Here is a 15,858-nt window from a genome sequence, read left to right as displayed (position 1 = left end):
AATACCTTCTAAAAATCCTACAACAGTAACTATGTATTAAAAAAAAGCAAAATATCAACAAAAATAAATTGTTTTTACTCTATCCAAACTCATCCTCTCTATCTCTGTCTCTTTGTAATTCACTCCATTTGTTTTTGATAGACTTAAAAAATTAAAAATTAATAAAAAAAGCCAATCCCAAACAGGTAAACAAACACCATTATATTTATTATATTATATAAAAACATATATCTTTTTTATCTCTTCACTTTCACTACCTGTATCTCTCTCTACAACTTTCCCGGAAAACTGAACTTTCTCTTTCTAGGAAAATAAAAAAATACCTTTGATAAGTTAATAACTGCGTGGCTTCTCTTGAAGACCCTCTTTTTTTCTTTTTTGAGATCTACTTGTGTACAGCTTCGGATAGAGATTGCAGAGAGAGAGAGAGAGAGAGAGGGGGAGGGGGAGGACAAGTAGAGATAGAAAGAAACTATCACTCCGAGAAAGAGAAAGGTAAAAAGAAAGAAGAAAAAGAGACAATCTTTTTTATTTATTTTCTCAAAAACCCAACTTGAAAAGATATAAACTTCGGTATCGTACGGATTTGTTCTTGTTGTTTTTGAGTTATTCACCTAGAAATCTGTACGAATGCTGGGTATTTTTTTTTTTCTGTGAATCGGATCTATGGAGGCGGGGGGTGGGGGTTGATTGAATAAGTTTTGTGGGTTCGTTTCATTTCTGGGTTTGAAGCTATAGGTGTTGAGTTTTTGGGTAACGGTGGATGTATGGTTATTTGTTGAATTGTTGTCATTTGAGCTGGTTTTGATACTGGTTTATGTTTTGGTGAGATCTGGGGTGGCTTTTTGCGTTTTAATAGTTACTAGGATTTGATTTTTGATGTTTTAGCTGTAGCTTTAACTGATCATGTTGATTGTTAAGAGTGAATGTTTTTGAAGTTAGTTTTGGAAATGGTGATTTTAGTATATTCTAAGGTAATGATACAAAACATATGCCTCTCTGATTTTGTGTATCTGTGCAATTGAGCTTGTTGCGGATGCTTTAATTAATGATTTTAGGAAGTTTTTCGTATTAGTGTGTCTTTGTTACTTTTGTGTTTTTTTTTGGTAATTTTTGAATCATTTGAAGACTGCATTTCTTAATACTAGGCAGACCTGATTGATGTCTACTATATCCCTATTGCCTGATGTCTATTTTTTATCCTGTGAAACTATTGGATTCTTCAAATCCTCCATTTAAATGATGATCTTGCAACTCCAGTGGCTTGCTTCATCCTGTTGCGCACCAAAGTCTTTTAAGTTATATAGTTTTTTGAGATTATTTTAGCCGTTGACTGATTTTGTTTATGGAATCAGGATTGAACATCAAAGGTGGGGATAAAACTCAAATAATTGCAGTAAGGTTTGCTTGAAACTGACTAGCTGCTAGTCATTGTCAGGAGATGAATAGCCTACTCAGTAGGCCATCACAGTCACTCCCGTGTAGCATGCAAGCTGATTTTGCAAGTGTTCGATTGGTATCCGACGATCACAGCTAGTATTGGTATTTCTGCTAGCGATCACCATGCAACTAACCTTTCCTCAAAGAGTTTCTATTGGGTATTGTCTGGTTAAGTGCATTTGATAGAGCCTTAAGTTGAATATTATCTTTGCTGTTGTTTGACACACTCTGTACTTTCTGTTGATTTGCTTCAAAAGGAAGTGTAATTGACTTTGGTTTTACTCATGCAAGCATTTTCAGGTGAAGAAGTAGTTAGTGTTCCTGTTGAGTGATTAGTGAAAAGAGGCATAAATTATAAGGAGGTGCAGCTTTAAGCAGCAATGTAATTTATTTATTTTGGCTTTCACTGGGAGGCTCCTCTGTTGCTTGGAAGTGATATTAAATATCATACTGATCAGTAACATGGAAACTGAGTTTGTAAATGCTAACCATCTACCGCATTTTCTTCGTCGGGCGCTTCCTGCTCTGGGACCTGGGCTTCTGATTGCAATTGGATATGTTGATCCTGGAAAGTGGGCAGCAACTGTCGAAGGAGGTGCACGTTTTGGGTTTGATCTGGTGCTGCCGATGCTTATTTTCAACTTTGTTGCCATTTTATGCCAGTATCTCTCTGCTCGAATTGGTGTGGTAACTGGAAAAGATCTTGCCCAGGTATCATCCTATTTCCTCAAGGATATTCTATGTTTCTTTCATTACTTTTCTCTACTTGTTAATACCATGATCACACATGTTCTATTCAAAGATGAAATAATTTTGTGTTGTTTTTGTGTTCCAACATGATTAGTTTCTCTTGAGCTCTTTCTCCCTCTTGCAAATGGGAGTAATGAAATATTAGAATTTGGAAATGGGAATTAGATTGGTTTAAGTCCACATGGTACTGCTCATGTCCCTTGCATTTTAATGGAACAGGTAGAGGTCTACTAAGGACCCTGCTATCTACCCTACTGAGAACCTGCTTTTGCATTATTTTTGTGTTCTGTGTCATGATCCTTGCATTTTAATGGTTGTGCTTTTCTTTAGCATGGCCTAGTTTTGCAATGAATGGAAAGATAATCTACTTTCATTAAGTGATTTATTAGATAATCGAAAACAGAGAATTTTGAATACTATTTGAAAGTCATAAGAACTCTGACTAGGAGTTGGGGGCTCTTATCTTTGTTTTACAAGTAGCTGTCGTAATAGCAATAGGAGTAGCAGGGGAAGCAGATGAGAACCTGCTTTTGTAGTATTTTTGTGTTCCGTGTCATGATCCTTGCATTCTAATGATTGTGCGTTTCTTTAGCATGACCTGAAGATAGCAGGGTTCTTCGTAGACCTCTACCTTTTCCATTAGATTAATGTCTGAGCAACACATCTGTTTCCATAAAGAAACTATTTATCCATTTGTATGTACATTCATACATGTATATGTGGAGATGTTTTTCCAGCTATTAATTGCATTTCGAAGAATATTGGCCATTTTCTGATTATTTGGTGTGTTCACTTTCTATTCTGCAGCCCACATGTCTAGTTATGATTTGAAGTCTAATTAATTCACCTCTTCTTTATGATGCCATTAGATTTGCAGTGATGAGTATGACAAGTGGACATGCATGTTTCTAGGAGTTCAAGCAGCACTTTCGGTGATTGCATTGGACCTCACTATGGTAGTTCCTCTCATTCTTAGTTATTTGGCATATCTGGTTGCCTTTTCCAAAGATATGGATTTAAGGCATCTGGTATGTGATGTGATTTATACTAGAGATCCCTTCTTGTGGTCCTAACTTGTGAATTGTTTTCAATAGATTCTCGGCATTGCACATGGTCTTAATCTTCTCTTTGGAATGGACTTATCCACCTGCGTTTTTTTAGCTGCTGTTGATGCTGTTTTATTTCCAGTTTTTGCTACCCTCCTGGTAAGTCCAGTTGCTCGCATTCTTTTATTTGCTCACCTTATAAATATCTATTGATTTTCTTACCTTTTTTTTTCTAGGAGAGATGCAAGGCAAGTTTCCTCAGCACATGCATTGCAGGCTTCTTATTACTTTTGTATTTCTTCGGAGTTCTCATCAGCCAACCAGAAATCCCTCTTCCCATGAACGGGATGCCAATAAAATTAAGTGAGGACAGTGCATTTGCTCTGATGAGTCTTCTTGGAGCAAGTATCATGCCTCACAATTTTTTCCTCCATTCTTCTATGGTGCTGGTAAGTTTCTTTCTCCTTTCATTTTTTTCTTCCAGCCCTTTTGTATGTCTCTGGCCTTGTGTGTTTTGGCAATACCATTCTGTATACTGTTCAGAGACTTTGCTGGCATGCCTTATTGGGCATGCTGTTAGTTTTATCTCAATATCTACCAGTTTTTTTTATTGCAGTTTGAGCTTTGAGGTGTCTATTTGACATTTGAGTTTTTAATTTTGGTGCAGAGAGGATTTATTTTGTATTTTCTGCTCTTCGCCACTTGAATGTTGGTGCTTATTTTATTTTACATGTCATTTTGTGTCAATTATGCCATGCATGGATGTTTGAGAGTTGAGTCCAAGTGTGCACTTTGCGATCTTTGTTGCCTTGCATGGTTTTCTTTTTCTAAAAGAATTTCTAAGTGTATGTTTGGTATTGTGGTGCAGGGTGCTTTTCGCTTGAAAATGCATCAAAATGATTTTTTTCCCCATTTTTGACATGAATACATTAAAATCATCGAAAAGCACTAAAAAGAAGCATCAATTTGATGCTTTTTTAAGTGAAATGCACTTTTGAAAAGCACCCAAAAGCATAAGCTACCTTACTCCCAAACACTCACGTAATGGCTCGTGACAATGATACTGGCAATTGGGTTAGTGAGGTATTTGATATGAGAAATCTGAGAATCTGTACCTGTCCTGGGCTGATGCTTTATGGTGTCGCTATCCCAACAACATCCAGCCTGCTTTTTTTTTTTTTTCGAGACAACTGAAAGGCCAAATAAGCGTATTCTGTTGATATAGCTTGGTGAATGGATATCAATTTTCCCCAATAATGCGATATTTCCCATGTCTGTATGTGTACATGTATCTTTTGCATTGTTAAGGATGTGGGTGTTTATAAAGCTAGTTAGGTGCGCGTAAATGTTTGGTGAAGGCTCCTATGGACAGGGTAAAAAAATAGACCCCATAGAGAGAATAGATTTCAAGACTCAGAGATACAACCAACAAGTTGTCCATGTTTTTGGCTAGTTGCTGAACACATCATTCATGGCATCACTAGTCTCCAGGTTGGGGAGAAAAGGCTTTTGGCCAGAGCGGTGTAACACACAACCTGTAGCAGAATCGTTATAACTTGGAATTTGATAAATAGGATTGTGGTACTGATTTCTTATAATTGTTGAATCTTTCAAAAAGTGCTTATTTTGATGTTTATATACTATACCTAAGAGGAGCCCTGGATTTTGATGACATTCAACTTTGGGGTTGCAATTATGATTGACATTGTTTTGAGATTGCCCATGGAGACCCTCCTTTGTTGGGAATACAGTATACCTTTGGTGGAAACAAGTTGCTGAAGTCCAAATTTAATTTTCGACCCAACTTTATTTCATTTGGGTGGTGGTAAAAGCCACAAACTATTTCAGAGGGAATTCTAGGCTGGTTTTCGCATCTCTTTCTTCTGCACTCAAACAATTTTTAAACAATTGCTGCTTTCATGCAAATGTGTCTGGATAATATGAGGCTTAAGCTAATCTTATCATTTTTTTGTTTGTGATGCATTGCATTTGAAAAATAATTCTCAACCTTTTCTTATTAATTTCTTGGTGTGCATTTGGAAGCCATGATCTCATTGTATATTTTTGTTTTGTTTTCAGAGACATTTGAGTTTGCTGGTTTCAATTGCTTAACAAGCATGAAAGCTTCTAACTCTTGCACATTGTTGGAAAATAGAAATGAATTTGACATGTGCACCTTGTTGATGCTTAATCACTGTTATTTAATTAAGCTCCACCAGTGTGTTCCAGTTATTTGGTTTCATATTCTTTTGAAATGAGTTTGATATTACTTGATAGCTTTTGTTGGATTACTTTCTGAAATCTGATATCTTTAATTTTCTTGCAGCAACATCAGGGGCCACCAAATATTTCCAAGGGTGCCTTGTGCCTTAACCATTTTTTTGCCATTTTATGCATCTTCAGTGGCATCTATCTGGTAAATTATGTGCTTATGAACTCCGCTGCAAATGTGTTCTACAGTACTGGCCTTGTTTTACTTACTTTTCCTGATGCGATGTCACTTATGGAGCCGGTACAATTCTTTTCTCATATTCATTAGTTGTGAAGATGTTTTTTTTGGCATGCAAGCATTATTCTGTATGAATTTGATGAATACTTATTACTTTGATTCCAAATAATGATTTTTTCAGGTGTTCAGAAGTCCAGTAGCACTCTGTGTCTTTTCACTCATTTTGTTTTTCGCGAATCACATCACTGCACTTACCTGGAATCTTGGTGGGCAAGTAGTGCTTCAGGGTTTTCTCAGACTGGATATTCCTAATTGGCTTCAACGTGCAACAATCAGAATTATTGCAGTAGTTCCAGCTCTTTATTGTGTGTGGACTTCAGGAGTTGAAGGAATATACCAGTTGCTTATATTTACACAGGTTATGGTAGCTTTACTACTTCCATCTTCAGTGATTCCCCTTTTCCGTATCGCTTCATCTAGACAAGTGATGGCTGCCTACAAAATTTCTGCATTCTTGGAGTTCTTAGCGCTGATTTCATTCATGGGGATGCTTGGCATAAAGATTATTTTTGTGGTGGAAATGGTTTTTGGGGATAGTGATTGGGCAGGCAATTTGAGATGGAGCACAAGTGGTGGTTCGTCAACCTCTTACACTGTTCTTCTCATTACTGCCTGTTCATCATTTTGTTTGATGCTCTGGCTAGCAGCCACCCCATTGAAATCTGCAACCCACTTAGATGCTCAGGTATGGAATTGGGATGTACAAAATACTGTATCTGAGCCATCCATGCAGATAGAGGAAGAAATTTTTAGTGAAACCAGATATACTGAAGAGGAATCCATAGGGGGTAAAGAACAATTATCAGGTCCAGGGAAATCTGCCGAGAGTTACTCGGATGTAACTGTTGCAAATGCTGATCCTGATTTGCCTGTGACAATTATGGAGTCGGATCAGGAACATCATTTGACTACTATAAAAGAAAATCATTCTGAAATTACATTCTCTAGTCCTGGAACATTCTATGAGGAGGAAACATCACCTATAATAGAGTCAGTATCTCTGTCAGCTGCTATGAATGTGGTCCCTGGCAGTGAATTGCTTGGTGCCAAGAAGATTGATATTGAATCAATGGACTCAGTTGAAAAGACTGTGGATATAGATGGTGATTTCCATGCTGAAAAGGAGGACGATGAAGGGGATAGCTGGGAGCCTGAAGAATCATCCAAAGGGGTTCCTGGAAGCACTTCATCTTTGACATCTGATGGTCCTGGATCATTTAGGAGTCTTAGTGGTAAAAGTGATGAGGGTGGGAATGGTGCTGGAAGTCTTTCAAGATTAGCAGGGTTGGGTCGTGCTGCAAGACGCCAATTAGCTTCAGTTCTTGATGAGTTTTGGGGACAATTGTATGATTTCCATGGGCAAACAACTCAAGAAGCAAAGACCAAGAAACTGGATGCCCTGGGGGTTGATTTGAAGCCTTCTTTGTTGAAAGTGGACACTGCTGGGAAAGAATTTAGCGGATATTTCTCATCTGTTGGTGGTAGAGCATCTGATTCTCAGATCCATTCAAGTTTGGGCGACTCTCCCAATCATTTGAGGGTTCCGAGCAATATCGACTCATCTTATGGAGGTCAGAGGGGACCATCCTCTTTGTGGTCCAACCACATGCAGTTGATGGATGCATATGCACAAGGTCCCAGCCGCAGTATAGCTGACTCAAGTGAGAGACGGTATTCTAGTGTACACACGCTACCATCTTCTGATGGCCGGTGTATTCAGCCAGCTACAGTGCATGGTTATCAGATTGCATCCATCATCAATCAAATTGCTAAGGAAAGAGGTTCCAGTAGCTTAAATGGTCAAATGGACTCACCAGCACCGATATCACCATCCTTGGGCCCTAGAAACTACAGGGACCCACTTACTGTTGCTATGGGGCAAAAATTGCAAAATGGACCAAGCTCTTCACAACCACCAGGATTTCAGAACCTTGCAGTATCTAGAAATAGCACGTTGCAATCTGAAAGACATTATCATGATGTTTACTCTTCTGGATCTGCTGATGATGCTGGCAAGTCAGCTAATACGAAGAAGTACCATAGTTTGCCTGACATCGCAGGGCTTGCTGGTCCTTACAGGGACCTATATATGTCTGAAAAGAATGCTCAGTGGGACAAGTCTGTAGGATTTGGTTCATCGGTTAGTAGAACAGGTTATGAACAATCTTATTATTCAAATACAAGATCAGGTGCAGGTGCAGGTGCAGGAGCAGGAGCCGGAGCAGGAGGCCCTTTGTCTTTTAATAGACTCCCAAAAGGACATGGGGATGCTTTCTCATTTCACATGACTCCAGACCCTGGATCCCTCTGGTCTAGGCAGCCATTTGAGCAGTTTGGTGTTGCTGACAAAAGTCGTGTTGTTGGGAGTGGATTAGGAAATCGGTCTAATTCTATCAATCGCGAAGTAATTTCTCCTGTGGATCCCGAGGCCCAACTTCTTCAGTCTTTCAGGCGTTGTATCGTGAAGCTTTTGAAATTGGAAGGATCTGACTGGTTGTTCAGGCAAAATGATGGAGCTGACGAGGATCTGATTGATCGCGTTGCTGCAAGGGAGAGATATTTGTATGAAGCTGAAACAAGAGAAATGAACTGTGTAGCTAACATGGGTGAATCTCCATATTTGTATTCTGATAGGAAGTCTGGTTCTGTTTTGAGGAATGATGATGCAGCTATCACCAACATTATGGTTTCCTCAGTTCCTAATTGTGGGGAGGGCTGTGTTTGGAGAGTGGATTTGATAATAAGCTTTGGGGTCTGGTGTATTCACCGCATTCTAGATTTGTCACTCATGGAAAGCCGGCCTGAGCTGTGGGGGAAATACACTTATGTGCTTAATCGTCTCCAGGTAAATTTCTCTGATCTTTTGCCATCTATTTATGCGATTTTGATCAAGGGATTTTGACCCCTGCATAAAATGCTCCTGCTTATAGATCGTCCAGGAAAAAAAAAACCTTGCTATGCTCTTGAATGGTTGGCAACGCATTAATTTCCTGCACATATTTGCATATTGTTGTTCATGTTGAGCCAAATAGTTGCTGGGCGTCTTGGTTTTTATTGTTGCAACTAAATCATCTGCAACATCCCTTAGGTAGCAATACATGTGCTTCATTTTTCTTGGCTCTTGAAATCCTATTCTGATGTGTTTTTTCAAGTAGTAGGTTTTGTTTTACCCGCCCTCTAAAACTGACAGCTATGCTTTCTGAATAACAGGGTATCATAGAATTGGCATTTTCAAAGCCCCGTAGTCCCATGTCCCCATGCTTCTGCCTTCAAATCCCTGCATCCCACCAGCACAGGTCAAGTCCACCTGTTTCGAATGGAATGTTGCCACCTGCTTCGAAACCAGGTAGGGGGAAATGCACAACTGCAGCAACGCTTCTGGACTTAATTAAGGATGTAGAGATTGCCATATCTTGCCGAAAGGGACGATCAGGAACTGCTGCTGGCGATGTTGCTTTCCCAAAGGGAAAAGAGAATCTGGCTTCTGTGCTTAAGCGCTACAAGCGCCGACTATCCAGCAAGGGAATTGCTAGTAAATGAGCAGTCTGGGTAGAGCAAGGTTCTGACATCAGCTCCTAAGAGCTCGTTGCTTTTGTTCCATCAGTTTGCCCAACTGGATGGTATCAAGCTGTTTAATTTTGAAACGCAGCTTACTAATTCAGGAATTCTTACTGCTCAGTTGTTGTGGGTCTCTCTCTCTCTCTCTCTCTCTCTCTCTCATTAAAAGGTCTGCTGCAAAAATTAATTTTCCTTGTATGTTATGTATACATAGGGATATAGATAACTGGATATGTAATTGCAGCAGAATTAAAGAAAAATGGGTAGAAAGGTGGAAAGTTTGAGTAATTGTATTTCTGGTTCTGTAACTAATAACCACCTTATTTATGTCAAAAGTCTCGTCAAGTTCTGTAGAGCAAAATTATCCATCTGTTCTTGTCTTAGTTCGAGAGTGAGAAACACAAAATAGGGCAGGAGTGTCAAGATTTGGCTACCTGATCCATGACCATGAGTGGCATTGAACTCTTTCACTCAAGGGAAGGTAATAAATACAGAAAAAGGATCTCGCATCTGGAAAAAATAAAAAAAAAAACTTTGTTATTGGTCCTGATGTTACATTGATTCATTCAGTCGAGGCTGACCGAAGTAGTTCAGTTGTTTGAATGTGAATTTTTGAGAAGTAGCTGATTTTTAAAATGTTTTATTTTTAAGAATTTATTTTTAATATTATGCCATCAAAACAAACAATCTAAAAATATTAAAATAAAATTAATTTAAAGTAAAAAAATTAAATTTAAATAAAAAAAAATATGTTAAAACTCATTCCGAAACATGCTATACTTGTATTTCTAAACGGTGACAAAAAACAAAACAAGGTGCCTGTAGTTTTGTTATGACCATTGTAAATTGAAATCACTTCAATCACCCTTCCTTCACAGGATGGAGTCGGTAAGAGTGTTGTTTTCTACCTCACGTAACCATAGTGATGATGACACGTGTGCCATGGAACACATTATCTATCGCCCAGCATCAGAAAACATGCCACCACGCACGCTTCTCCATTGTTATAAGAATTTTGCTTTTTCTTGCTTCGTATCATGCGACCGACGAGGATTTCTTGCTGAATCTCAATCGCAAACAATCCACAAAGAGGTAAGCCTCGCCTTTTCTGATCATATGAAAACTCCTACTACCATAATTCACTTAGATGAATTTTTTATGCACTAAAATGGAGCAGTTTGGAGTGTTAGTAATTTAGATGCATCTTAATTAATTGGGAATCCATACATGAATATGTAGTTAGAAATTGAAAGTGGAAAATGGGTTTGTGTCAGTCAAGTGATTTTGCATGTTAAACATGGCATATAATCACCTACTTAGGTTTAACCTGTTAACTGTTCCTTTTCATCTCCATCCACTAAAATTAACATCAATACTGATGTTGTTCTTTCTAAGCGATGATAAATGTTGTTACAAACGGGAGGCAACAGCCCTAAAAGGAGGGGAAAGAAGGAAGGGGGTAGAGCCCTCGAGCCTTTCTGTGGGGATTTTGGCAGTAGGGTGTCAATCTCCATGTGTGCTTTTTTAGTTGTTAATGTGGCACAAACTTCTCTCATCGGATCGGAGAGTAATTGTGACTGTGAGAATACATAAATCTCTGCTCTGCGTGTCCTGAGATTACCGTAGTTTTTTGTTTTTGACGTAGGGTGTCTGGTCCCCGTTCAAGAAAGAAAGAAAAAGGAAAAAAAGATCCGTTCGTCCTTAATGCTTGTTTTATATGGTTCTTGAGATGCTGCTTTGTCCAGATATTGAGGTTTACATTTGCACCCCAAATGTTCAAAGGGATTCAATGTAGAAATGCTTTGTTTCATGCTTCTATCTTTTCGTTGCCATGCCCAGTTTATGGTGTTGATTTGACTGGGTAATTCTCGGTTATACCATTTGGATTCCTGGCCTTAAAGAGAAAGGTGTAATCTTAGATATGTTTTAGTTAAGATGTCTATTGGAGAATTCTTGTTAAAACTTGGTTAATGAGCTTCTTTTTTTTTAGGTTAAATTAAAAATGGAGTTTATTTACTATTATTAAACTTTATTTGAATTTAATCTCCAATATAAACTTAAAATATTAATATAATTTAAACAAATTATGGGTGAATGAAAAATTGATCTTAAAGAATCCTTTATTGACATGTTTTTGAGAAACTTAAAATCCGCCAAAACTCTTATTTCTTTTAGAAAAGAAACAAGCATTGCTTGTTTATATAATGGGAAAGTTCGAAGTTAATATTAGGCTCAAAGAACACTTAATTTTTTAGAGAAAAGAGGATCCAAGCAAAGTAAGTTTTGGACTTAAATCCATGTGCATGGCCTGGCCCGACTCGGTTTGTGCTCAGGTTTTATTGTAAAATATTTTTTATACTATAAAAGATTATTTTTTGCCAATTTAATTTTAGGCTTGGGTCTGATCCATAAAGAATTATTGTTTTCAGGCCATTCTCTTATCCAGCCTAAGAATTAAGTCTGATAATTTTTTTCAGTTTTTCTTTTCTTTTTCAGAACTTACTCTTCATAACCTAGATAGTTTTTTAGATATATTTTTCTAGCTCTTTAAAACCAAATCAATCAGGTTTAATTATGATTTTATGATGGATAATTAAAGTTGATAATTGAATCAAAATTAATTCTTATCAGTTTTGATTCTAAAGTTCACTATAAAAAAGGGGTTGTAGGAAAAGTTTTTTGATTAGTTTTTTTTTTCTAGAATTTTCAGATTTTTCCTCACCTTATATTTTTGGTTTTTCTCATTTGTTTTGAAATTTTGGTTTTCCTCCTAATCTAGAGTTTATGCTCGGTTTTGTTGAGAGATACTTGAGTGTGTTCGTGGACTTAATTAGAAATGCATTTAAACAATATGAATGTGCTGTAATCTTGAAAGGTTTATTGCAAACAACTTTTTTCACCAAGCGAAAAACAATAAAGCTTTATGAATAAATGATTTATCATTGATAACAACAATTTTAAACATGATAAATCTTTAAGTGCTTCAACAAGCAAGTGATGTACACTAGTTTTGCTTAAGTATAAATAATATATGTTCCTAGTATGCATGCTTTGATTGTGTTAAATTTTTTTATGCAACATTAGATTTGTGCTTATGCAGCTAGAACCCATATTATACATAAAACTAAAACATGTGTTTTTACTGTTAAAAAAAAAAAATATTCTTCATCTCATATTTTAATGTGGATTACAATGGTGCAATTTTTTTAAAATTTTAATTTGGTTCTTGAACATGTTTTTGCACAATCAAGCCCTTTTGAGATCAAATTAGAGCCCAATTGTATGTTTTTTTTTTTTTTTATAAGGGAGGGTTGAATTGAAAGAAAGAGGATTGAAGTGAAAAAAGTCGATAACATAGGTGGTAGATTGAAAATTTCTGTCAAAAATTCATTCGAGTCCCTCATCTTTTTTATATATCGGGTTACCGCTCCTTAAACTTTTACAAAATTCAATTTTAATACCAAACTTTATTTTACTTATTTTTCAGTTTTTTTTGGTTGGAGGAGAGAGATGAGGTTGCCAGATTCCGACTTAGAGAAAATAAATGTCTGTTGGTGAGGAATTCGACCACCAAAACAGTTATTTTTTATGTTAAATGGTTTCATATGATGAGGGGAGTTAATATTAAATGTTTTTTTACCTCGAAAACACCTAAAAATCATATTTTAGTTCAGAAAGTTTTTTTTTTTGTTTTGAGTGGATTTTGGATTTTAGGGCGACTTTTTATGTTTTTATAGCTATGGATTGGTTTAACAAGGTCTTTGGGGTGTTGTTTCCTAGGAGTTTTGTGCCAAAAAAGGAGTTGAAAATGAGTTTTTGGGTAAAAAACAAGGACTTTGTTTTTCCGGTCATTATAGTGGTTGAATTATAGGGATGAACAGACAACGTGTCGTTTGCCTTGTTAAAATTAAATAAATATAGGCCTGCGCACGAGCCGTTGCTTGATTGGACCAGACACCAGGCCTAGCCTACCAGGCCCAGCAACGCCTGTCATGGTTTTTTTTTTGTTTTAGTTTTGATTTTTTTTAAAATAATGCATTAGTTGATATTTTTTTCAAATAAAATTTGGGTTTATGTTTTAATTAGTTTGTGATGATTTTTTAATGATATTAAGTGTGTTTAGTTTTTAAAGAGGTATGAATTATTCATCGGTTATTTTTTCTTAAATTTGTTTTTTATAAGATTTTTCATAAGTCCAACCTTGTATTTTTTTTATTCAATAAATTTTATGTGTGTGTCGGTTTTTATTATAATTTTGATGTGTTTTTCTATTATAAATTTATTTTGATAGAGAAATTCATTAAACACGACAAAGTAAATTACCCGTGTTGCGATGTTAGATATTTTGACCTTCATTTACCACTTAATTTTTTATAGCATCTCACTATTAGGTTGGTGTTTTATTTTGCGATCGTATTTTTTTTTTTTATCATGTAGTTGAATAAAAAATAATTTTGAAAAAAAAATTATAATCTTATTAAAGTCTATAACCCGGTTCACAAGTTTGGTGTGCTAGCCTGAATTACCCAGTTCATATGTTTGATGAGTTTATCGATCGGCTAGTTATGTTTTTTTGGGTTTTGGTCTGTCAATTGTTTTTAATAGTTTTTTTCTCCATTTTATCCTTTAATATTGGATTGGTTGGAAAATAAATTACATGATTTTTTGTTGTTGCTTTCTTTAGATTTATCATTGTCTCAAATAAAATTTTATTTTTAGGTTGGTGCTCAATTCTGTGACCATATATTTTTATCATATAATTAAAAAATATATATTTTATAACAAACAAATTATTAAACTCAATGGAGTCCATGACACAGTTTGTTCAGGGATTGTGATCGATCTAATTTATCATTGTCTCAATAGTTTTTATGAAAACAATTATCAACATGAAGTTTTATTAAAAGCTAAGATATGTTTTTACCAGTCATCAAGATTGTATTTTGATCCATGAAATCAATCAATTTAATTCGGGCTAACTCCCACGCGATTTAGTTTGAAACTTGAGTTAAGAAAAAAATTAGGTTGCGAGATTTCAAGATTGACCCATTAAATCAGGTTTAATAACATGGTCAAAAAATTATTCGTGTTTTTAACATTTTTTTTTATATATTTTAAAAAATTTAATCGACCTGCAGTAAAGTTGCGCGGTACAATATATTATGTGTGTTTGTGTGTGTAACTGTGTATATATATGATTGCATGTTTGTTTGTCATGATATAGAAAACTACATACATAGAAACACAATAGTGTAACAATTCCTGGATATCTTTTTTATTAGTATGCAATAAACTAAACAATCCATGGTCATTAATTAGTCTAATTTTTGGAAAACAATGTCATTAGATTCTTAACAGGAGACAAGATTTCAAACATTTAGGTTAAGATTAAATTAAAAAGGGTCCTGATAAGTAAGTTCTATATTTGTAGCTAGCCCTATTCGTCGATAAATATCCTTAATCTCAAGTGACAATGTGCAGGAGTAGCCGTCCTCCTGAGATCATCGATCAGATCCAAAAATGGGCTATGTGGTGATAGTGTCATTACCTGTGATACTATTCATCTTAATAGTAGCCCTTGCATTTTACCTTCTTGGCAGGGCTCGGGGTCGAAGTGAAGCAGCCAGAATTCCCCAGTATCATGGGCCTCCTGCCCCTCCTGCCCCTCCTTTCCAACCCCAGCCTCCGCCACAGGAGAAGCCATCGCCGTCTCATGTTTAGAATTCAGAGCTGGTGAAAATTAATAGTCTCTGTGTGTGCTTTTCCTATAAGCAATGGTTTGACTTAATATGGATGCCTGAGCAGTGAGCACAGAACTATTCTTTAATTTGTAAAAAAAAGAAAAAACTTTATTTTATGCTTTGTAGAATACTAAATATATAAACTAATATTGGTGTTTGTTACTATAAATTAAAGTTGATTTCTCATTGTGAAGCATAGGGATGATATATAATGAAGGTCTATAAAGATAGAGGATGTACCCTTCATCTTCCCCTTTACAGAGACCTAATCTTTATATTATTAAATAGAGTGAATAAGACATAAAATAAAATAAAACATTTTATATTCATCAAATGATTTTAGGGGAAAAACCCTGTACAAACTATTTTAGATGGATGTATATAAAAAATAATATAATTATAACATATTATTCTTATATTATATATATAAATTCGGGTATAAATTTGTATTAAATTCGAGCCCACTTTCATATCCAAATAAGTTATTTATTTTTTATTGCTTCGCTTCATTCGGACTAGTTATTTATTTATTTATTTTTATGATAATTCGGGTATAATTATCATCCCTAGTCAAGTGTCAACCTTATTAGATAAGTGGTAAGATGCGGAATTCAAAGGGCAGTCTTGATTTGAAAATTTAGAAATTCATGCTGAAAATAAAAATAAAAATAAAAATAAAAATAAATCATGACAATTGATAAACGTTGGCATTTATTTATACAAAAGCACAAGCACAGTGCTCACACCTCCCTTGGGAACTTCTCTTGTCATCATGGCCAAATCGAAGACTTCCTAAAAATTAAATTGTTATGTT

General features: G+C 35.8%; 1 protein-coding gene and 1 long non-coding RNA gene across 4 annotated transcripts; both read left to right on the top strand.

The window, feature by feature from the left end:
• The first annotated feature begins 241 nt into the window (after nt 1-241).
• Nucleotides 242-9,664, top strand: LOC18100183 (ethylene-insensitive protein 2). Of its 3 annotated transcripts, none has more exons than XM_024604324.2 (9): nt 242-495; nt 1,356-1,598; nt 1,741-2,151; nt 3,060-3,146; nt 3,285-3,395; nt 3,473-3,685; nt 5,563-5,748; nt 5,867-8,590; nt 8,956-9,664. In XM_024604324.2, exons 3-9 carry the CDS (start codon nt 1,903-1,905, stop codon nt 9,283-9,285), a joined length of 3,900 nt encoding a protein of 1,299 aa, XP_024460092.2. In that variant the 5' UTR covers nt 242-495; nt 1,356-1,598; nt 1,741-1,902; the 3' UTR covers nt 9,286-9,664. The 3 variants fall into 3 exon arrangements, with proteins under 3 accessions (XP_024460092.2, XP_024460094.2, XP_024460093.2); XM_024604326.2 differs by having other exon boundaries at nt 1,732-2,151; XM_024604325.2 differs by having other exon boundaries at nt 1,356-1,608.
• A 445-nt stretch (nt 9,665-10,109) lies between these two features.
• LOC112327919 (uncharacterized) lies at nt 10,110-15,240 on the top strand. The gene is made up of 2 exons (XR_002982419.2): nt 10,110-10,395; nt 14,785-15,240. It is a non-coding gene; the product is annotated as an uncharacterized LOC112327919 (long non-coding RNA).
• The last annotated feature ends 618 nt before the right edge of the window (nt 15,241-15,858 follow it).

The sequence above is a fragment of the Populus trichocarpa genome, chromosome 6 (assembly GCF_000002775.5).
Source record: "Populus trichocarpa isolate Nisqually-1 chromosome 6, P.trichocarpa_v4.1, whole genome shotgun sequence".
NCBI classification, from domain to species: Eukaryota; Viridiplantae; Streptophyta; class Magnoliopsida; order Malpighiales; family Salicaceae; genus Populus; species Populus trichocarpa.
This window is presented reverse-complemented; position numbering and strand designations above follow the sequence as displayed.